The sequence below is a fragment of the Strix uralensis genome, chromosome 4, assembly GCF_047716275.1.
Source record: "Strix uralensis isolate ZFMK-TIS-50842 chromosome 4, bStrUra1, whole genome shotgun sequence".
In the NCBI taxonomy this organism is placed as follows: Eukaryota; Metazoa; Chordata; class Aves; order Strigiformes; family Strigidae; genus Strix; species Strix uralensis.
In genome coordinates, this window is record NC_133975.1 from 80,178,563 (window position 1) to 80,202,030 (window position 23,468).

The following is a 23,468-nucleotide window of genomic DNA, read 5'->3' on the forward strand; positions in this document are numbered from 1 at the left end:
AGTTCTTGTCCATGCGGAAAAGTTTTGTTCAAAAAAAATACAAAACTATTAAAAAAAATTAAACAGGCAATCCATTTAGCCATTCCTATAACAAGACACCAGCACATAAATCTTCCCTAGTCACTGTATTTAAATACAGCATTATCCGTTTTAAAATTTTTATCAGGTCTTTACAATAGGCTCTTTCAAATGTGGCTGTTGTCTACTGAATTGGCTACAGCATAAAACTGTATACCTGCAGAATAGACTAGAATAGAAAATAAATTACTTGCTCTAGTTGCTACTTGATACAACTTTAAACTTATTGATAGCAACTTCAGTAAAGCACAATATCACAAGTATTCTTATCTTTTAAAAATTTAAAATAGTCTTGAAAAAAATTACAAAACACTTAGTTCACAGCTACCTGAAAAACAAACATTTTTCACAGAATGGTTCGGACTGGTGGAAGGGATCTTCAAAAAAATCACCTAGTCCAACTCCCACCCTACACCAGAAGTCAAATTATGTTTATTAAGCACTGGGGAAACTATTTTCCTGGACTCATGAATTTTAAAGCTCAAATCACCTACTAGTCCAAACTCTGCATTATTTTGTTACTTTTGCGACAATAAACCACCTAAGAGAGGTTGAGTTGCATTCGTTTAAATTCTCAGATTTATATAGAAACCAATAATGCTGTTCTTCCCACCTCAAAATGTAAACATAGAAAATTCAACTTCATAAAGTAAAGCTAAATTATTCACTTGATACAAAACACCTCTTGAATATCACCACCAGCAAGTCTTCACACTCCTTTATTATTTTGACTTCAAGAGAAAATTAACAACAAACTCCGCATCGGATAGTCACATCTTCATTCCTAGAAATAGCTGTTCTCAGATTAAAGGAAAACCCAACCTTAAGACACAAGGAATATGCAAACATCCCATCAAAACCCACCAAAATAAGGTAAATCACAGAAAATACGTCATACAGTCAGATTCTCTCAGAAAACTGATTACACGTGCTTTTTAGAAAAATTACTAGAATTTTAAAGTATGCCGAATCCCTTGAAACAATGATCTTGAGATTTCTCATAAGCTTCAGCACACACAGTGAAGTTCAAAATCACTGAACACTGCCAAGACCTGTATTGCACCGGTTCACAAAAGTTTGAGCATACATTCTGGGGGTCTGAAACATACAGCAAGAAACACCACCCAAGTTTCCTACTGTCTTAAACCGAGCTCGTTTCCTTCTATCTAGCAGGCAAAGCAACTCAAGATCCAGATTTCAACTCCAAAACACTGCTGACAAATAAGTTCGCCACAAATTGTGCATTAGTGATGTGAAAGACTGAAAATCTTTAATGTTTGAACTAATGAGTTGAAGTAATCAAGTCGGATTTTCATGACAGAACTTCTCTTTAACCAGCTTAGTAACAATACATTCTGGATAGCCAAAGCTTCCCAATACTCTAAGAATTTTAAAAGCCTAGAAAGCTGATAGAAGTACTAAGACAAAATAATACAGCAACAGGCCAGCTCACCAAAGTAACACTTTTGGACATTTTGCTAGCAAGTAGTAGACATTTTGCTAGCTAGTACAAGTACCTCATTTTGGAGAAGAGACAAATACTTAAAAGTAATTTAAGTCACCAAATAAAAAAACCCAACATTTTCTTACCCCAAAAAGATAATGGAAAGAGAACCGGTTTTCCTCATTTTTTGCAGGCTGTGTAAAAGCAAGTAATCTGTCTAGAAGCCCTTCTCCTTGACATGTACTGAAGAATGAAAAGACACACCGCACCTATAAAGCACTGACTGGAAACATCTCTGATTTTTCAATTCCGTTATCCCAAAACATAACTAATACGCCGCTGGTTTCCTTATTGACAATATTAATATATAAATGTCTTAATGACACGATCAACATCACACTTTCATTTTGCCACTATATGGCATGCACATCCTTCGATAAAGACCAGGCAGCAGCTAAGCTTTTTTCCCCCCCTCCTTGAACTCTTTATCCCTCAGCATCTTCCTTAGAGAAGTTTGCTCTTTTCCAGAGAACATCCCTGTCAAGTAGCAGCCATTAAAGATGTTTTAACAAACGTACAGTTTATAAACCGGGTGAAAGGGATTTCAATGGTTTAAGAGTCTACAGTTTTTACAACCAGAACAGACAGGTCATTCTCAGTATACGAGTGGAAGGCACTTTTACAAGGTGCACACCTGAATGTAAACCCTTCGCTAAGCACAAACATACTCTTCTGCAACACACCGAAGAGAAGATAGAAAAGGACACATCCTGGTCCTTTCTACTAGAGCCCCATAAAAATCCAGGCTCAAGGAAACTTTTGCAGATTCCAACGGCGTTTTCTCCCATTAATATTTCTAATGCCATCGCATTAGTACACACAGAACTGTTTCAACCTGTAGGGACCTTTGAGAGACCAGCCTGTCCAGCCATTTACTTCTCTGGCAAAAGAGATTTCACGGTCTTTGTGAACAGCCAGCTTCGGTGTTTTGTCAACCTAAAAGTCAAACATTTTGCTTTAACATCCAACTAGGGTATTCCCTTTTAAAAACAAGCATGATTCTCTCTCTTGCTCTACAGAGAGCTTGAAAACTAATCACCAGCCCTGACGTAGTGACCCTTTTATAGATGTGAGGGCACTCATCAAGTTTGCTTACTTTCTTCTTTTCTGCCTATGCCTTTAAAGTTTCCCCACAAACTGAGTTTTATAAACCCAATATTCTTGCAGAGTCTAGAGATCTACATACTACCATTAAAAAAACCAGCCATACTATTTTAGCTAAGGCCCTTATTCAACAGAGCAATCACTTTCCTTGTCTTTATGTTTAATCACACCTGTTATCATGCCAAAATAACATTTATCTAGGACATCATATTATCAATTAATATTTAATATACTATGCACTACAGTGCTCACATGCTCTTTTGGGATACTGTTTGCTGTTCAGTAACACCCTTTCCACTAATTATGTGTTCTCCTCCTCCCTCAGTTCCTGTTAACTGAGCTTAATTACACTCATTTCCAATCTGCTATCAATATTAAGATCATTTTGAACTCTGACCCTGACTTGTCCAGTGCCTGCAACCCTTCCAACTTGGCAACGTATCTCTTTTGCGTTCACCATTACAGAAAACCGTAAAAATACATTCAAAACAGAACTCCCTACGAGGACACTTTTGTGACACCCCTGTTTAAAAGCGAATTATTTACAAGCTAGCTTCAAAAGCAATTTTTCAACCAGCTGTACAAGTTCTCACAAAAATTATTTTTAGACCACATTTCAGTAACTTGTTTTTAACATCAAACCAGACAACGGCAGAAATCCTGTAAAACTCAAAGACAAACCCCTTATATTCCTTCCTCATTTACTGCATTGGCTACTGTAAAAAAAAAGTTTGATCCAGACTTTTGTTAAGAACAAACCTAACTAGTCCATTTTCTGTTGGCACATTGTTTTTAATTGTCTTCTCTTTACTGACACATTGTTCTCCAAAACCACCTCCTCAGAAGCTTTCAGGGGATCAAAGCTCAGCTAGCTTTGCTCTTTTTTTTAAATTATTATTTTGATTGCATTCCCAACATTTTATTCAGTTTTAGCAAGTATCTAACAATAACTTTTCCAGCGAAACTGAACAAAGGCAGCACTGACTACTCCAGCATTTTTGCAACATCCATGATTTATAAGACTGTTTTTCCTGTTCTTCTTAACAGAAGGGGATTTCATACCTCAGGTTCCCTGACTTTCATACTTCACAGCTCATTTTACCTCACAAGCTCTTTTCCCTGCTCTCCTTTTTCTTTGGATGGATCCTTGTTGGTTTAAGGACTTTAAAGATCTCAAAATATATCCAGAAACTAGTCTCTGACTACGTTTCCTTTTTTTTTATTCAGATAGAGGATTAAACACTAACACTGAACATTCAAATTCCTAATATTTAATTAATATTTAACAAAGTTAGTAAGTGTTCAGTAGCAACCTATTTCAACAACTAGCTCACCTGTACGTTTGATCTTTCAGATTATTCTCTCAATACAATTTTAAACACCTATTATTTTTACTCTGCCTTCAGTATATTGCTTTAAGCCTATTAGTGAAAGTTACTTGTCTTTCATTGTCACAAACATAAATACATTTTACTAAAACTAAGGTAATTAGAGCAACTGCGCAAGAGAATTACCTTAGCAATTTTTATACACGTATCCCAAATCAATCTAAATAAATACATTTTTTAAAGATGCATTTCTGTACAAGGCCAGACTTCCAAAATTACCTGGTAAGGATATAAGCTGTTCTTTAAAGGATGCAAGTCCTTCTTTACAAGTACTTACATTAGGTGAAAGGTTTAAAAAACCACAGCAACCAGAGAATGAAGCCGGTTTGACAAACCGAGCTGCCCTCGCTCAGGCTCCTCGGTAGCCCTCCCCCCACGACTCCTCTGTAGGACTTTTAATTACGATTTTAAGTAGAATTAATTCGTTTTATAACAGCACGTTATGGCCAGGTCCCCCAGGCCTACAAACCCCTCAACTATTGGAAGCAGATCAGCAACACCTCCTCACGAGGCCCACCGGCTGTGCTCGCTCCCCAGCCCGAGCTCCCCTCGGTCAGCCGGGGGGGTCGGTGCAAACACACCCACACGCCCTGATGGAGGAACCCGGCAGGGGTGCCCGGTTAAACAGCCGCCAGCCCCCCCCCCCCCCGAGCCGGTGGGCGCTCCAAAGGGCAAGCGAGCGCAACGCGCCCCACAACGGAGCCTCTGCCCGGGCACGGCCACAGCTCCCGCGGCTGCCGAGACACCGGGAGGCGACGGGCGGCAGAACGCGCCACCTCATCTCTTCTTCCTCGCCGGCCGAGGAGGGCGGCTATGAACTACGCCTCCCGCGCCGCCTCAGCCCCCCCGGGCCGGTACGAAACACCGTCCCCACCTGATCCTCGGAGCCGCTGCAGCGGGTGAGGGGGCGGCCGAGGGGCAGCAGGGCCGGGGCCGCCCGGGTCCCCTCAGCGCGGGCAGGGACCGCCGCCTCCGCCGGGGCCCGAAGACCCGCCCGGGGCTCGCCAAGGCGGCGGCGGGGCGGGGCCGCGCACGCGCAGAGCCCCGCGCGAGCCCGGCTTCCAAGGGAACGACAGTCGGGGGGAGGTGGAGCCCGGCCGCAGGTGCCCGCGTGCAGCCGGTGCGGGGAGGGGCGGCGCTCGGCGCGCGCTGCCGCCCCGGGTCTCCCCTCAGTGCCCGAGCCGGTGCTAGGCCGTAACGGCCCAATCCCCACCGCCCCCCCGCCGCCGCCGCCGCCGCCGCCTTCACCGAGCGCCCCGGGATGAGGGCGGGGAGGCGGGCCCGCCTCGCGCGTAACGCGCCTCTGCGGCGGCGTCACCCGGAGATGGCGTCACCAGCCGTCGCTTCCCCGGAGCGCAACCTGGCCCCGCCCCCGCGCCGGCGGCGCCGCTCTCTCTCCCCGTCTCGCTGAGCGGAGGCGCCGTCTCTATGGTGAACCTCGTGCCCTTCCTTCCTCTCTTCTCTATGGTGCGCGCCCAGGCCCCTCCCTGTGGGGGCGGCGGCCATCTTGGCCGGGTGGCGGCGGCGGGAGCACGTTGCGTGCCGGCCCGCGGGACAGGGGACGCGCTTCCCCGCTGCGGCCCGGCCGGGGAGCGGGGGCGCCTCGCTCTCTTCCTCCTTTTCCCGGTAGGCGGCCTCTGACGGGCGGGTGGGGGGGATACTGGCCTCCTCGCATGGCGTGGGGGAGGTAAGGAAGGGCCCCCCCCCTTCCCCCTGCTGGGAGCCGCCGCCGGTTTCCCGTGCGGGCGGCCCTGCTCCCGCCGCTGGGCTCGGCCCGGGGGGTGGCCTCCTCCCGCGGCGCTGGGGCCTGGGACTCGCCCCCACCCACATTGGGAGCGGGGCCAGCCGGCCGCTCCTCTCCCGGGCCTCGGGGCCGGCTACTCCCGGCCTGGGCCGGCAGCGCCGAGCCGCCCTGAAGCCGTGTCCCCCCGGCTCAGAGGGAGCCGGGCCGCACGCCCCGTTGAATCCCGGCGTGGGCACGGCCCGGGCAGAAAGAGCGGCCCGTGAGGGGTGGGAGGCCGTCCCTTCCCTGGCTGGCACTGCCCGTACATGCGGCTCGTCCTCTCTGGCGACTTGTACGTCATCTTCCAGTGCTTTGCCTTTTTGTCAGCCGTCCTAGGCCGGGCAGCAGCAGCAGGGTGAAGGGAAAAGGTTTCCTTCTGCTGATGGGTTCGGCCGCAGGAATCGCTTTTCGTGTGGGGACCCTGGGAGGGCTCCTCGCGTTGTGATGGCCGGGGTCCGGGGGAGGGAAAGCGGGAATTTTTCTCCTGTGAAAGCAGGGGCCTTCCTCTGCTGGAGGAAAAAGCCGTGTTTTGCCTTATTTTGGAGAAAGTTAATAGCCACGTGCGTGCTTGTGTGGCGAGGAGATCAAGACTTCTTGCAGGTTTAATAAGGTCGTAGGGTAAGGCTATTTTTTACAAGGTATGTGTAAAAAAAAAAAAAGTATATAAGGTTGGCAGGGCTTTTCTCTAGGACCATGGTAGTGTTGCCTCTCTGGAATGGTCTTAATTATTTCACCTGCAAGTTTCTGTGACGGTTTTCAAGTTCTAATTTCAATTTCTCTGCTATGGTTTCTTAAACTCTAGTGTGAAATACTGTAATTTTCCTGTGGTAGATTGCTAATTTATGGGTTTGTTCCCATGCATTTTACTTTGTGTTAAAAGGAAATATTAAAGATTGAGTGATAATGAATATTGTTCAGCACCAGCTAAACACACCCACTCATTATGCTGCGTCAGTATATTTGACCATATGCTTTTTCATGTTAACATTGTATTTATTTTCATATTCATGTTGTGCCTTATGAGTAATAGGAGTTAAATACAGTAGGGAGATTTGGGGCTTGTTTCAACTTCTTTTTGTAAGTTGTCTCAGTTTCTAAAACAAACGTCAAAACCTTAAGCATAGACTAGTTCTTCATTCGCAGTAGATTTTGTTTGTTCTTGTAGCATTTGCTATTATTTCTGCTTTAACATTTATAAATGTAGTGATCTCCCATATGCAGTTTGAAAATTTGTTCTTTGTCTTTCATTTAAACTTTGGGTGCTCTAGTTCTTAACTTTCTTGTTCTTATTATGGAGTGACTCTATGTTGTCCATCAGCAATGGATTGAGAGATAATTCTTGAGGTTAATTATTTTCAGAGGAAAGTGTAAATGCTACTCATTCTCACTACCTTCCACAGCATTTATCTTTGAGGTGTGATGCAATATAATTTATTAAATTATTAAAATATAATTAAATTATTAAAATATTAACTGTTTTTCTGCAAAGTGACTGAAGTACGCCTCAATTCTGAACACAGATCTCGCCTTCATATCATTTAATTGAATTGTCTCTGGTTATGTTTCAGCCTTCGTTTAATTTTTTTTAATGTTTCTTTGTTTATGTCCGAATAATTCAATGTGATTATAAATCTTTCTGGGTCATAATTGACTCGACTTAATAAAATCTAATATAATTCTAATGCCTGTGAAAGAAATAAATATCAGCATTTCTTAATGCAAGTACATTACATTTGTTGTACAAACTGGACATTGCTGTTGCTTTTTGTGACAAGTAGCAAGGTCTGCTTACATGTTTTGTTTTTTTTTTTAATTTCTTCTGGTGTGTCAGAGATAGCGGCAGCTGTGTCAGACCCTAAGAACACTGACTTAAAATGCTTGTGATAACATGTTTTGTGTCTTAGTTTTAGACATTTTAGTGTTTGTATTAAGTGTCATAATTGGACTTAATGAACAGCTTTTGGCTTCAATAAATGATACTGTCAAGTTCTTTAGAACTTTTTTTTTGCTAGCAGTTGTTACTCCTTCTCTTATTCTTTCACTTGTGTTGCCAGTCCATTGTTCTGGAAAGATTTTCTGTTGTCACTCCATCAGAATTCACTAATTCAAAATAATGCTTTACTCTGTAGTTAGTAACAAATTAATATTTTTGCACTTTGTTCTGTTCATGGTTTGGAAAGCAGAAATGCAGATATGAACTTCTGAATACCAGTTTCTCCTGCCCTTAAACTGCTGACTATACTTAACAATTACTGGTATGCAGCATTGTAGCGTATGCATATTGTATGTGTTGCTGACCCACAGGTCTGTGGAGAGTTCTACTGTCTGCACCTTGAAATCAAACGATCCTATTTGGTATGTTAAATGCCACCAAATTAACTGCATATAAATATGTAACTTGAGTTCAGTCTGGGTTTGGACAGCGTTGTTTAGTTTTCTCTAGACTTGTCAGTTCTAAGTAGAAATTATTCTTTTCTCTTGTGGACAAACATCAGGACAGTCTTGGAAATATTGCAGAAGTGACAGAAGTTGTAAATATTTTTTACTGAAAATGGTTTAAGACCCTGCAGAGTTTTGGATAAAGTGACACTTCCATCATGCAGGTGGGAGCAGGGAGGGACGAGCGTGTGTCTCCATGCAGGTTCATTAGCCTATTCCCCCCACCAGGTACTTTATAAAGGTTTGGAGTACTTACTTCTGTGGCCCCTTCAAAACTCTTCACCACAGATCAGCATTTTTCATACAAGTAAGTTAGACATAAAAAAAATGTGAGGCTGTTTTCTTACTTAACCAACCCGCATCTGATTCAGCAATGGGTAGTAGTGTAAACTTCAGCCTGATTATCCCACTAAGACTGGGTGGAAAGCTTGCTGAGGTAGGTGGCAAAACCCAATTGTTTTAAGCCATATTTGCCTTGGTCTCTTGGAGCAAACCCCACCCCATAGTCCTGCTTTGGTGCTTTAAACCCAGCACCAGACGAGGGTGGATGGCTAAGGACGGAGTTTGGTCTGCTATCTGTACTGCTCAGGCAGTAACCCAACCAGCAGCTTGGGAGGTTGGGCAGGGGAGGCAGGCTCCTGGGGTACAGCAGCTTTGTCTTCTAGAGCTTGCTTTGTAACCTGTAGAAATCCTTTCCGTGCTAGCTGGAGCTGAGAGAACTAGCAGGGAAAGCCCTGCCCGGGAGATAGGCAGCGTGGTCGGTCTGTCTGCCCAGGGTACTCGGCCACACCGACGTTGTTGGAGAACGGGCTGACCCAGGTGAGGCCCTTCCCTTGGGAAAGCAAAGAGAGGGTGAGTGATTCACCCCCGAAAACTCTGTGCACTGCAAACTACAGGACTTTTATGAAAAGCACTGGGATATATTCCCAAAGAATGGGTCTTTATTTGAAGCACTGACAAAACCCAGTATCTGTCTCCTAGAATATTGCTGACTCAAACATCCTTACAGTTTTTAAGAATAAGACTTTCAGGTTTGTGTTTTCTATGGAAGAAAAAATGTATTAAAGTGAGAATTGCAAACCCATTCATTATTCGATGTCTGTTGGCCTCACCTATGGGTGTAATTGCAATGTTCAGCCCTACTTTGTCAATCTAGTCTGACAATGCAGAACTGTAAAATCACTTTTTAATTTTTTTTTAATATGCAGTCATTTATTTGAAAACACCAACTATGTTATTAGGACTTTTTGGTTTAGGAAATGTTAAAAGATTAGAGAAAAAAATTGAAAAAATTAGAAACTACCACAGTAAGGTTGGCAGTATGACTAATAATTACATCCATTTATATCTGATGGAGAATATCTTTAGACACCAATTTAAAACCACTTTGGAAATTGAAAAGAGAAATAAGACTACCGCTTTTACAAGGAACCACTTAAAATATTCATAACTATGGTAATAATGGATTTAAAGATACAATAACATCTTCGTTTCTGACCTTTGCTCCCTGTTAGATGCCAGTCTCTTCCTTTCTTTCATATTACAGTAATATCTGTAGGATTCCTTCCAACTAAAGTTCACAGGTGGGTTTAGGGGAGGATGGAGTTCAAGGTGATAAATGTGCCATACACCTATTTTGTTCTTGGTTCTTTCAGAGATTGGAATTCACGACTTTTCTTCATATAATAGCTGTATGTAGTAAATAGTCTCTAAACCACTGCAGAATACTTTAGGTTGGTGGAGCAAAGATGAACCGGCCATCTAACAGAAAATATTTCTTTAATAAGAAATGTTGGAATCCTTTTCTTGGAAGGAAGTGCACATGTGGACTGTGTAGAAACCTGAAGTATTTCAAGACTCCTTCCCAATTATGTCTTTGAACTACTGATGCATATTGCATTAAATTGAAATGATTTTCAGTTGGCATCATCTGTAGAGCTGCCATCACTTTATTTAGCGGATGCTTTGTGCTGTATTTATGGTCTTTCTTTAGACCTAAAAAATCAGTTTGTCATCTGTAATAACTTGTAAACTTCCGAGAGCCTTGTAATTCGGTTGTCTTTGTTGTTCCGGAGCAGGAGCGAGTGGAGGGTAATTGTCCTTAGGTGCGTGTGGCTCATAGGAAGATAAAGTCGTCATTATTGTTATTCTCAGTACTGTGTGTGAATATGGTAAAGGAAATATAAATGCACTTTAAAATACATTCCACCTTTTTTATCTATCAAGACTTACATTTTAAATTCTTTGTCCTTCCCTCCCTTCTGCTGCAATTGCTGACATAAATTCCCAGTACAATCCAGTGCTTGTCAGTGTTCATTACAAATACCTAAGCAAGGGAAGAGACAGTTATGTAGATGAATACAAGTAGTAATCTCACTTCTTTGAGTGTATTTAATTGTGATTTCAGGAATATTTCATCATCTAGCGCTCCAAGACCTTTCTCTTCTAAAAATAATTTTATAAAGAATCTCACTTATTTTTATTGAAATATATGATAGTCATTGATACTATACTAGGAAATGCAGAATGTAAGTGTAATTATTCAAACGCTAACGAAACTCGAGTTAAAAGAATCAAACATCATCATGTATGTCTGTTCACATTGTCTGGATTACTTTTCTCTATGCAACTACAAATGTTCACTTTGGAAACTGGTTTACATTTTACAGTATTTTAATCATTTAATACAGAATATTGGCTTAGAGTTTGCAAAATGAATATTATAATCAGATTACTGGAGTAATAGTTGTAGTCATAATTTGACTTTACCAGACCCTGTAGCATGAACAGGGTTACTTTACACAAGGCAGCTTGTGAAACTGAAATTTGCAGCAGTATAGATTCTTCTGTTCTTACTACGACATGCTTTTCTTGGAAACAAATACATTCTCAGATATAATCATGATTTTATTTTACAGTGGAGAAATAGTAAAGGAATGGAATGCTTATGTTTAAGATTTGTGCAGTTATTTACACATCAGCAGCCTTACTACTTGTATCTGAGACTTTGCCCAGTTTGCCATCTTGCTTAAGAGAGGAAAAAATCAAATCATTTTGCTTTTTTCATCTTAGAGCTCTGCTAGTAGTAACTTCAGATATGTATGTTCTTCTCTATGCTGTCAGTAATTATGTTCTCTTTTGGATTTTTTTTCTTTCTTAAGATCTGTAAGACTCCCGCTATTCCTCCTCATAACTGGTGTATGTGTTTAACCCTAAATCGTGCATTATGGCAGACAAATTAACAAGAATTGCTATTGTCAACCATGACAAGTGTAAGCCAAAGAAATGCCGTCAAGAATGCAAGAAGAGTTGTCCTGTAGTTCGAATGGGTAAGGAGTGTCATTTACAAAGTATGTAATCAGTTGGAGACATTTTAGGTAATGTTCTACTAGAAGGACGCAATACTTTTATAATTGCTAGTTTTTTGTTTATCATTCATGCTTTGTTTCATAAAGCCTTTAGAGATACCACTGAAAGCATGAACAACTATGCCACTTTCCAGGTCTTCAGGTGATCTGGAGGTTGCATGAATGTTAATCAGTTACACATTCCTCTGTGGAATTTAGTAGTACTGGCAAGAACTGTGATTCATCAGAAACTTTCCTCAGTTAATCGTACTCTTTTTCACCAGGAAAACTCTGCATAGAAGTCACATCACAGAGCAAAATAGCATGGATCTCAGAAACACTTTGTATCGGTTGTGGTATTTGCATCAAGGTAAAAATTAGGCTCCTTTATTTAACGTGTTAAAATTTCTTTATTATGCCGTTATATTTAGTAATGCATACTGTAACTTCAAAAAGCAGTTTAGTTTCCCTGAATGATCAGACCTTGCTAACTGTTATTGTTTATAGAAAGCAAAGTACTGTGTCAGTTTACTGAACTGGTTGGGTTGCAGGGTGTGGGTTGTAACTTTTTGTTTGTGGCTTTATTTTTGTTTGGTTTTGTTTGTTTGTGGCTGTAGATACGGACCAGTAGAAAGATGTTTTTGTAAAAGAGCTAGAGAATATATGCAGTGTGTCAGACTGACAGTCTATATTGGTAACTATTTAACTTGAAAACTGTGGTATAGAACTTCTTTGGAAAGTTGACTATGTAAATGAAAGTGAAGTAGTTTGGTACAAGTTCTTTTTTAAGTATTTAAATGCACAGCTGGGTGCACTACAGAACATAGCACTTTGTTAATAAATTGCTTGTGTGCACTAGTAATCTATAAATTTATTTCAATTACAGAAATGTCCTTTTGGAGCCTTGTCAATTGTTAATTTACCTAGCAACCTGGAGAAAGAAACAACGCATAGATATTGTGCCAATGCCTTCAAACTTCACAGGTATTTTATTTTTCAAATCAATGTAAAAGAGTCAAAAAAAGTTTTTGATAGTCCAAACATAGTGCACATCAAGGTGTTTGTGGTTATTACCTCAGTAGCTTCCTTTTTGAATGTTAATTATTTTTTTCTTGTTAAAAAGTATTATAATGAAATAAAATTTTAGCGCTCATTTTATGCAGCTCCTGTTTATAAAGAACAGACTGCTCTTAAATCTTTGTCCTGATCTTCTGTTTTTAAGGAATGTTGATTTAATCTGAATTATGTATTGGCAAGGAAACAAAGTAGGCTGAAATAATCAGAAAGTCTGAAAACAGGTTGTAATGTTTACCACCAAATGTTGGTGTCTGATGGCATTAATATAATCCAGAGTTATCAATGTTGTGTACAGGTTGCCTATCCCTCGTCCAGGTGAAGTGCTGGGACTGGTTGGAACCAATGGTATTGGAAAATCAACTGCCTTGAAAATTTTAGCAGGAAAACAGAAGCCAAATCTTGGAAAATATGATGTATGTATCAGCAATAATATAGAGTTGGCATTATAGATAGCTGTGGCTGTATTTTTTTACTGAATTTTTGTATTTGTGAACATGATAGAATTTGTGAGGACATTGGCACTTCCCCTAGTAGCAGCCAGTGACCTGCTCCACACAGAAACAATAGTAGAAGGATGTTAGTAAGAAAGGCTTTTTTGCAAATTCTGTATATCTTTCAAGAAAGATAAGGATACCAATTTTAACTGTAACTCACTACAGATAAATTTCAGAGGTAGGTTTCTGTCTTTAAGTCACACTTAAGGTTTCTTTTCATACCAGTCTTTTAAAATGTCAGCTTTTTTTCCCCTGCACAATTTACCTGTTCCCCACCAAGGGATTTAGGTAGCTCAAGTTTTGGAGTTTCTTCCAAGTTCAACATTGTTTTTAGCTGAACAGCTCTAGTCTCTGTGAGCACTTTCCATGTGTCCTTGTGATCTCTTAGGCTTTTTTATCTTTGATTCTTTAGAAGATGATCTCTTATAAAATGTGTAGTTATTACAAGTTGTTGCTGAAGGTATTTCCCACTGTACACTTCAATACTGAGTTCTGAAAATCCTTAGTTTCTTCATGTTGATAGTTACTTAGAAATTTTGATAGTATTTTTTGAGAACCAGACATAGAACAACTTGTGATCTACTGGTCTTCATGGGAGATCATAATCCAGTTTCCTGTGTATTTACCCTAAGTCAAACCATGCAGCCAGCAAGCAAAGTAATTTACAGGGGTTTGTTTACCTAGCACTACTCCAGAGAGTGAATATTATTAGATAAAAGACATAAATAATAACTATTGTGACTCCTCTTATAAAACAGTATTTCAGTTATCACCTTCTCACCTTCAAATCCTGTGTTGACAGTTGTATTCTGACGCTCGCTTTTGTCCTTCAAGAAGGACTTGTAGGAACAAGTGTGTTCAAATTTTCTTCATCAGTTTCTTTACCTGAAAGAGTAACAATTTAATAAATTATTCATTTTGTGGCTGCCCCTTAAAACTGCAAAGAAATAATCATTTCCCAGCTACATTTTCCATTCTGTTTCAAGTTTGGTTTATATTATTTTGTGGACTTCTTGTTTCAGGTGGTAGTATTGCAGAAATAGCAAAACTTTTGACTTTCTGAATATGTACTTAATTGAATTACCATGCTTCCAAAATCAGACTTTCCTGTGAAGAGCCAAATCATTATGACCACAGAAACGCGTGGTATGAATTGAATCTTTCGTGTTGCTTCTGCTCTAAAACTTAGGAATCATTTCCTCTGTGTATTCGCTTGGTTTGGACATACAGCTGTGGCACTCTGTTTCTGTAGTGTTTACCATCAAAATAATTAGCTTGGCACCATCCAGAGTAGTATGCTGCGTAAAACAAAACTGTACCAGTTGGGACTTCTTCCTGGGTGATTGCACTGAACAGTTCCTTTTTTTGTGGTTGTCATTTTTCCTTTGTCTTCTCCTTCTGTTTTCTTGGAAATGAAGCAGAGAAAATGACCAGATCTTATTGCGTCTTTTGCGCAAGTTGATTTTATCAGTCCAACCCTTTTCCTTTGGAGTAGCTAGATCACATAGCTAATGAGTGCAGTTAGACTAATCCATACTGTAATTTTCTCCATGAAGTAATTTCACTTGTAGTTCTTAACTGTTTAAGGACTGTTTTGGATATCCTTTGTGCAAATTTAAAATGCTTTTTCTTGAGAATGCAGGTGACAATGCACCTGGGGGAAAAAAAAGTCTGAACTTCTGACCTCCATTTTGTAATTTTATAATTTTTCTATAGTTTTTTTTAATGCAAACTTTGCAGAGGCAGCATAAGTTTGGTAACTAACTTTTATCCAGGCTTTTTTTTGATCTTGCAAGCATATTTTATTTGCTGTATTGATAGGAATTTTAAAATTTGACTTTTTTATGATGTTTTTAGAACGGTAAAATTAAACACAGACTTTAATTTTGTCACAGGATCCACCTGACTGGCAAGAAATTTTGACTTACTTCCGAGGATCTGAATTACAAAATTATTTTACCAAGATCCTGGAAGATGACCTGAAAGCTATCATTAAACCTCAGTATGTGGACCAGATTCCTAAAGCTGCAAAGGTGAGAAATTTCATGAGCTAATAGAAGGCTGGGAGCTCCTCCTGTAAAACTTCTCTTGTGTTTAAAGATTTTCTTTAGCAGTATAATTCAATGACGAAAATCCACTACTGTCTGAAATTTTTAATGTTGAAATAATGTTGAGAGGTTTTTTATTATCTATCATGCAGGGAACAGTGGGATCAATTCTGGATAGGAAGGATGAAACTAAGACGCAAACTGTTGTATGTCAGCAGCTTGGTAAGTAGTTTTGTAAAGTCAAACTTCAAAGCATTTGAGAAATTCGTATCTACTGAAAAAAATAAAGGTACTACTAATGTGATAGTAGATTTAAATTATACCAGTTAAAAAAAGAGAAAAAAGTAAAGATTATTTAGTTTGAAGCCTTGGACTTGCTGTAAGCATGTCTGAACCAATGCAGATAATAGTTTCTAGTGGCAAAGGCAAACTAATTGATAGATACTAGTTAACAGAATTTAATGCAGTGTTTTTTTCATGGTAGAAAAAGTTTATTTTTAAATCTGGAAAAATTCCAGTTACCATCTGCTGCTCATGCTTGCTCACAACTCTGGCAAAATCTTAGCATCCTCTCTTGTGAGAACCATTGCATCTAAGAAATATTATCCAAGTACCAAAAAAAAATGGTTTTTTTTTCTTACCAAAAAAAAGTTGTATATAGCTAATTATAATGGGAGTAGTACTGACTTCTGAGAACAATGCAGTTAAGAACAACATCTGTATAGCCCAGCCCTGGTAATTTTTTGTAGGTGTTGTGAATTTAGTTGTTTCTAAATTTAGGTGTTAATTTAGGTGTCGCTAAATTCACAACAGGGTTCTTTTTTGTGGAGCTGAGTGGTAAAGGTGGGGCTGCATTGTGCCACCAAGAGCTTGGTCTTTGGCTCCCACTTAACTTGTTAGTGAAATACTATATTCTTGAAACGTATATTCTGATGAGAAAATACTGGCTTTGCCCATCTAATGTTTGGGGGACTTGATTTTCCTGAAAATTCAAACTCTTCAGCCAGGTCTAACAAGAAACACTTTGAAAACTGGTATGGTTGCTTTTTAGGACCAGAGATCTTTACCAAATACATGGTGGAAAAACAAATAGAAAAGTAATCCTTCTGCATAATAAGAAGCAGCCATACAAATTAATCTGCTAGTGCTGCAGAGAAGCTGTGACTTACAAATAGCATTATGATGCTGCTGTATAAACTGAACACTACTTTGTGTTTTTTCCTCTGTGTAGGATGTCTGCTGTGATTATACATGTTTCTGTAGGTAATAAAAATATGAATTGGTGTGTTGGTTGTAACATATCTAAAATGAATCACTTATTTGCAGACTTAACCCATCTGAAAGAAAGAAATGTTGAGGACCTTTCAGGAGGAGAACTTCAGAGATTTGCTTGTGCAGTTGTTTGCATTCAGAAGGCCGATATGTATGTTTAATTTACTTCTGTTACACATTGCTTCTAATGATCTGTCTCAGAATATGGTCCTCTAATTTATTCTTAGAAATAATACTTTTGTTTAAAATACTTAAAAAATAATTTGTTTTTACCAACCCATATTTACTCGCTATATAACCTCTGGGGTTTTTATACTTTAATTCATCTGACTGGTTTTTCTTGTTTGTTTTGTTGGGTTTTTTCTCTTTTGGAAGACGTCTGTCTTCCAGTCTCCTAAAGAATTTTTGCACTTTTCAGTTCATGTTAGATTTAAGCTGAATCAGAACTGAATGCACAGGATTCCTCACTGATGATTTCTAGTAATGTTTGATAACTTTACCAGAGCTTCTGGCAAATTAATACTTAACTCGAACCATTGAACAATTTCACGTGACAGTCGTCAGAGATTCAAGGCAGGTGTCAGTACATAATTCTCATTTCTTGTCTCAATATAAATAATAATGTTTTATTCGTATTTAATGGTTGAAATGTTAGTATTAGCTTTGAATATGTAGAGAGCTTGCATTACTAAGTTTTCATTCTTTCTTTTGGGGCTAGCTTCATGTTTGATGAACCTTCTAGCTACCTAGATGTCAAGCAGCGCTTGAAGGCTGCCATTACTATTCGATCCCTAATAAACCCTGACAGGTAAATACAACCTTTAAATGTTTTGCTAGACTGTAACAATAGGTGACTGTTTACAGAGGGAAGAAACATCCAGTCCATCTCCCTAGAAGAGCTGACTTCTCAGTATGGTACACTAATAGACGTTTAAAATATTCTAAGTCAGTAATATTCTATTCCTTTGCATTTTGGAAACTTATTTCCTATAGTTTCTCTACTATTTCAGCATTGGGGTAGATTTTGTAATAAGAATGTGAAAATATAGGTGGTTATTTTTCACCTGAATATTGCTGTTCCATCCCCTTCTCACAAAGATTTTTTTTTTCTTAAGATGTGCTATTTTTCACTCCAGTCAATCAATATGCTTCCACTTACCATACATAAAGAAGCTGCCAGTTTCCACTGAAGATGGACTTTGAACTTGTCATTCACAGTGTCTGTTTATTGGACAGTTTAAAAAAAATGCTTATCAGAGATTTGAACTCTGTTGTTATTTAGTATAAAGCTAAGAAACTATATTAAATGAAAATCATGTTGATAGCTTTTGCTTATGCAAGACTAGACTAAGAAAGAAAGAAAAATGTTTTGAATTGAAGTATAAAAGCATCTCTCTGGCTCTATTTTTCAGGTACATTATTGTTGTAGAGCATGATCTAAGTGTGTTAGATTATCTCTCTGACTTTATCTGCTGCCTGTATGGTGTGCCAAGTGCTTATGGTGTTGTTACTATGCCTTTCAGCGTAAGAGAAGGTAATTCTTGCCATATTTCTCTTTTTAAACATACCCAAAAATATCTGTGGAAGAAAAAAAGGTACCAAAATGCTGGTTGTCTACTGCATGAACTTGTCTTCTTCCTGTTACAGTTCAGTAACTAAAAAACTGCTGGTTTATGTTGTACAGAATTTCTGTTTTACGTGATCCTAAATTTATAACTCTACCAGGAAGTCTTAATATTATGAAATGCCCCTTGTCTCTTGCTATGGACATGATTTTGATACTTGCAGGTGTTTTGTAAACAGTGGAGTTACACAAAAGACCCTATAAATAGTAGCGAAAGGGCAGGAGACAGTTTGCCCAGTGCAGAGGTACGTAGTGTTCAACTGAACTCACCCCACTTCTAGCACTGAGACTCCGTAACAAATGTTTTTGTGAGAATGGGTCCAACAGCAGTAGTTTCTTTAAACCCTACACACATTACTAATACTAGGTTTTCAGGAAGAGCTTCTACAGCCTTTCTGTAATTTTAGTAAGATTCTTCTTCATTCAATTTGCATAATGTACCCACTTTCAAATAGGAGGTTTGCTATTTAAAATGCAGTGTTCTCCTGAGCTGGTTGGAATTTACAGCCAAGCATTGAAATTCACCTTGTCTTGCTTTGTTGTAGACCTTGTTTAATGATCTCTTTTCCTCCCTTCGTAGGCATAAACATTTTCTTAGATGGCTACGTTCCAACAGAAAATCTAAGGTTTCGAGATGCATCTCTGGTATTTAAAGTGGCTGAGACAGCGAATGAAGAAGAGGTTAAAAAGATGTGTATGTACAAATATCCAGGAATGAAAAAAAAGATGGGAGAATTTGAACTATCCATAGTAGCTGGAGAATTCACTGATTCTGAAATTATGGTGATGTTGGGGGAAAACGGTAAGTGCAGTTCTTGTCGGAAACTGCTTCTATGCCCTAAATATGTTCCTAAAGTCCTTTTGCAGCCTGGGAGCCAGGCTTCAAAATTACTGGGTTTGAGTCAGGTTGAACTGCTTGTTTCCTAGCAAAGATGTCAAGCCAGGATCTTGCTTTCTGAATAGCGGGAACTGGGAGTTCCTGAGTGGTCGTGATGCCGTTGTGGTTGTCTTTTACCCCATTTTAAGAACTTAGATTGGCAAGATGAGGGTTGACCTGGTGAGCTCAGCCACAAGTCTAGACTACTGGAGCTTGAGCTGACTCTTCCATTTGAAAAAACAAGTAACAGCAAATGCTGCTTGCTGAAAGCAAATACAGGAATTCTCAAAGCAGTCTAATTTTAAAATGTATGCTTCATTAAGCCTGTATTTTTTTTGTATTGGTGACTTTAACGATTAAGTTACTAAAAAGTCCAAAGTAATACGTAACTTGCATTTTATTTTAGGAACTGGCAAAACTACATTTATCCGAATGCTTGCAGGAAGACTTACGCCTGATGAAGGAGGTAGTGCTTAATACCTTAGTCGAAACCTATTTTGAACATACTGGAAAGGCTCTTGTTTTCACTCTTAAGTTTTATCTTTTCATAGGTGAGGTCCCAGTTCTAAACGTCAGCTACAAACCACAGAAGATCAGTCCTAAATCTACGGTACGTTTAAGCCTTATTCATTAAGTATTGTGTTTGCTACAAAAACCATGTTCTTAGTACGCAGGTAGAATTTCTTTATGCCAGGAACAAAAAGCTCTATTAATTCTATTTCTTCACATTTTCTTGTGGTATGCTGCATAAAACTGAGGGGCAGCGTTTTTGTTTTAATAGGGAAGTGTCCGTCAGCTACTTCACGAGAAGATCAGAGATGCCTATACACACCCCCAGTTTGTAACTGATGTGATGAAACCTCTTCAGATAGAAAACATCATCGACCAGGAGGTATTCATTGCGTGAGACAATATCCTGACTGTTTTTCTTCATTCTCTACCTGTACCTGAACTAAATCTGGCCTTACTCCCCCCTGCCCCAACAGGTTCAGACGTTGTCTGGTGGTGAGTTGCAGCGCGTTGCATTAGCTCTCTGTCTTGGTAAACCTGCGGACGTCTACCTAATCGACGAACCTTCAGCATATTTAGACTCTGAACAACGTCTGATGGCTGCTAGAGTCATTAAACGGTAAAGTATACACAGTGGGAAAAATAACTGAAATTCTCACTAGTTTTAAAAGAAGTTTACATTCATTTTCTTTTTTCTCTGTTTCAGTTTCATTCTCCATGCTAAAAAAACAGCTTTTGTGGTAGAACATGATTTTATCATGGCTACATATCTTGCTGATCGTGTGATTGTTTTTGATGGTATTCCTTCCAAGAACACACTTGCGAACAGGTAAGAGACTTGTTTGGATTAGTAATCAAGATAAAGGAGGACAACGTAGAAATAAACTGTTTATCAGAAGCAACAAGAACAAGGAGATGAAGTATCTCCAACTCTGGAAATTTAAGCTGCATTTAAAGCGATCCAAGAGTGTCCTGGGCGTTCTGGCTTGTGTTTTGAAGCGAGAAAAAGAAAATGGGATCAACCCACAGTCAGAGGCTGCCTAGACACCGAGTTGGGGCCTGGCTGGAGGACGTAACCAAGCCCTCTAAAACTAGACCAGCTCTTGGCTTCAACTAGTCTTAGGCGACTGCACACCAATTAAATTACAATCAGAGAAGAACAAATAAGTGGCATCAAGTGTAAGGAATGAAGAAAAGGATCAATTGTAAATTATGCTTATGACAATAACTTTCAGATGTATTAAAAGGAAGCGGTGTACTAACGAGACGTGCATGCAAATCTCATGAAGTGCAGGGCTTGACAGCAACATGCCATGGGCCCGATCTGTGAGTTTTACTCTCAAAGCTGGCCCTTTTGATATGTCTGCTTTTGTTCCTGTCAATAATTTCACGTAAATTACAGAGACTTTTTGAGGAGCAGGCTTATTAGAAACCAGGCTTTTAGAACAGTGTAATTACTAAGTACTTAACATGAGCCAGATGAAGTAAACACATTGGCCTACCAGTGTGTTCCCAACACAGGGCTAGCCTGGTTTTGATGGTATTCCTTCCAAGAGCAGACTTGTTTGAATTAAAAAAATCACAATCACATAACCATTCCTCAGCATCAGTATACATGAAGATTATTGTTAGATCTTGCTGATGGTGCAACTGTTTTTTTTCCTTGGAATTTTAAATGTGGAATTTCCAGCACACACAGGTGTGGATACAAAGTAAAAATCATGTGGAGGTAGCAGCCTGGAGTCTTGTAGTGCCAGGCTGAGATACTGCTGAAAGATAAGTGCAGCAGTTACGACTCCCTGTCTGAGACCATGATTTGATTGGAAATGTAGCAGCACATCCTGGTACGTCGTCTACAGCTCGCACTTGTGTTACCAGACCCCAGTGAGCTCAGGATGGAGATCGAAGCTGCCTTTAACCTGTTAGTATAGAACTTCTGAGAATTGAGCTGGAATGTTCTTCTCTCTTAACAGTCCGCAGACCCTTTTGGCTGGAATGAATAAGTTTTTATCTCAACTTGAAATCACTTTTAGAAGAGACCCCAACAATTACAGACCAAGAATAAACAAACTCAATTCAATCAAGGTAAGAGAGAAGCCCCTTTACAGTAAAGAAGCCAAGACTGTTTAACATAAAGCTGGGTTTTCAAATATGGAACAAAATTAAGACTAACCTGGTACTTCTACTGTGCTGGAAAACAGCATGTGGAATGACTAGTAAGAGGAGTAGGAAGAAGTTTAGATAAGTGTCTTTTATTTCAGCTATGTCCACGTCTGCCAAAGACAACTAAGTAACATTGACCTTTTTTCTTTTCTCAAGGATGTAGAACAAAAGAAGAGTGGAAACTACTTTTTCCTGGATGACTAAATATTGAATCTGAGCATCTTTGTAACTGGCACAAAGAAATGGCTATTGGAATCTAAATATTTGTGGATGAGAAGGCTCGATCGGGTTTTAGAACACTTAATCTTTTGGAGCTTAAAATCTCTTGCTGCGTGTAACATCCAAGACCAGTAGCAGTGTAAATCCTAGTCTGAGTAAAACTGCCACTTTCTATATTTTGGTGACACAGCCCTATTCTCAGTGTAATATTTTCAAAATAGACCACCTTGAAATTGCGCAAATGAGTCGCCTGATTTTTCAAAATTTAAGGGAGGTTTTCAATTCAGTATATCCTACTCATGTAACAAGTACTGACTGCACTTCCTCTTAATTTTAAAAGTCTTTCAAGCTGTTTTCAGTATAAAAGGGAAGCTTACCAGGTATGTCAAGCTACAGAAGCAACTCCTATTTTAAAAAGGTTGAATCTCTCTGGATGAGGGTTTCATAAATAAATATCCTCCTAACTTACAGCTCTTCTGTGACACAGTGCAAAATTTTTTGAATTACTAATTCAAAAGCCTATTTATTTATATGATGTTGTCACGCACACCTTTTCTTACACTACAGTAACACCAAAAAATGGAACACAAACAATATGAAGGAAGATATCTGCCTTTTTCAGTCATCTGTCCCTGTACATATTCTCAAACCTAGTTACAGAATAATCAGTTAAATAAAGTTGTAAATATTAAAATCCTTTTAATCTTCTGTAACTTTAGCACAGTGAAAAAAGGTTAATGGCTGTTTTTTCTAAGTCACTCCTCCATCTGGAAGTGCTGGCACCCACCCTCTTTCCATGGAAAGATTTAAGGTTAAGATGCAAGAATTACTTTTGCCTAAAGCAAAAGCTTTGATCCTTACTATAGACAACAATGAAGGTAAATAAAATAACTTGTCAAAAATCAATTTCCATAAAAAGTACAGTCCTTCAGGGAGACAGAGGGAAAATTGCCTGTTTTTAAGGGTTCCTACTTGTGTAAGTTTTGCAGACATGTAAAAACTTTTAGCTATGTATCTTGAAAGTAAGGAACGGTATTCTCCATGCAACAGTTGTCTGCCTTCACTGGCATGTGAAAAGTGTTATGAGAGAGAAAAGAATACAGGGCTTTGTTCTTTATTTACGTTTTTGCCTCAAGTTACAGGAGAAGGCTGTCGTTTGTCCTTAAGCCATTCTGTGTGTCAGTAACTTGGATATTTTCTAACCTTGGCAGTGTAGGAGTTACACACACTGTACCTCGCTATGTCTAAGTGCCAACAGCAATCCACCCGCGTTATGCCTGCAGAGGTACTCTGTGAAAGTGTACAGTTAACAAATGCAGCCTTACACCACCACCCCCCCCCTGTGTTTAGACAAAAACTTGCCCAAAGCTAACTAAAACTTACAGGCAAGTCATGCAGATCCCTTTGGACTTGAGTTCTGCATCTTCTGTTCAGCAGGCCTAATTGGGGTAAGGAAAAGAGGTGGTTCAGCAAATCTCTGAAGCTCTATCACTTCATTATATGCTAAATATTACCTCTGCAACCTAAACCATCTTGCCCCA

The 23,468-nt window shown here is 39.5% G+C and overlaps 2 protein-coding genes across 5 annotated transcripts in view; one reads left to right on the forward strand and one right to left on the reverse strand.

The window, feature by feature from the left end:
* Nucleotides 1–5,319, reverse strand: part of ANAPC10 (anaphase promoting complex subunit 10) — a 38,152-nt gene extending 32,833 nt beyond the window's left edge. For 2 of the 3 annotated variants that reach the window (XR_012628808.1, XR_012628809.1), the window contains exon 1: nt 4,949–5,319. The gene's annotated coding sequence lies outside the window, so the exon portion shown is untranslated. The remainder of the gene's footprint in view (nt 1–4,948) is intronic. The other variant, XM_074867394.1, reaches the window with a different exon arrangement.
* A 243-nt stretch (nt 5,320–5,562) lies between these two features.
* ABCE1 (ATP binding cassette subfamily E member 1) lies at nt 5,563–22,397 on the forward strand. Of its 2 annotated transcripts, none has more exons than XM_074867402.1 (18): nt 5,563–5,700; nt 11,458–11,625; nt 11,928–12,013; nt 12,530–12,627; nt 13,016–13,133; nt 15,110–15,247; nt 15,415–15,484; nt 16,589–16,685; nt 17,253–17,342; nt 17,947–18,068; nt 18,739–18,960; nt 19,442–19,501; nt 19,587–19,645; nt 19,817–19,927; nt 20,022–20,164; nt 20,252–20,374; nt 21,519–21,630; nt 21,865–22,397. In XM_074867402.1, the coding sequence occupies exons 2-18, from the start codon at nt 11,523–11,525 to the stop codon at nt 21,910–21,912; spliced, it is 1,800 nt and encodes a 599-aa protein (XP_074723503.1). In that variant the 5' UTR covers nt 5,563–5,700; nt 11,458–11,522; the 3' UTR covers nt 21,913–22,397. The 2 variants fall into 2 exon arrangements, with proteins under 2 accessions (XP_074723503.1, XP_074723504.1); XM_074867403.1 differs by lacking the exon at nt 5,563–5,700 and adding an exon at nt 5,743–5,761.
* Nucleotides 22,398–23,468: the final 1,071 nt, after the last annotated feature.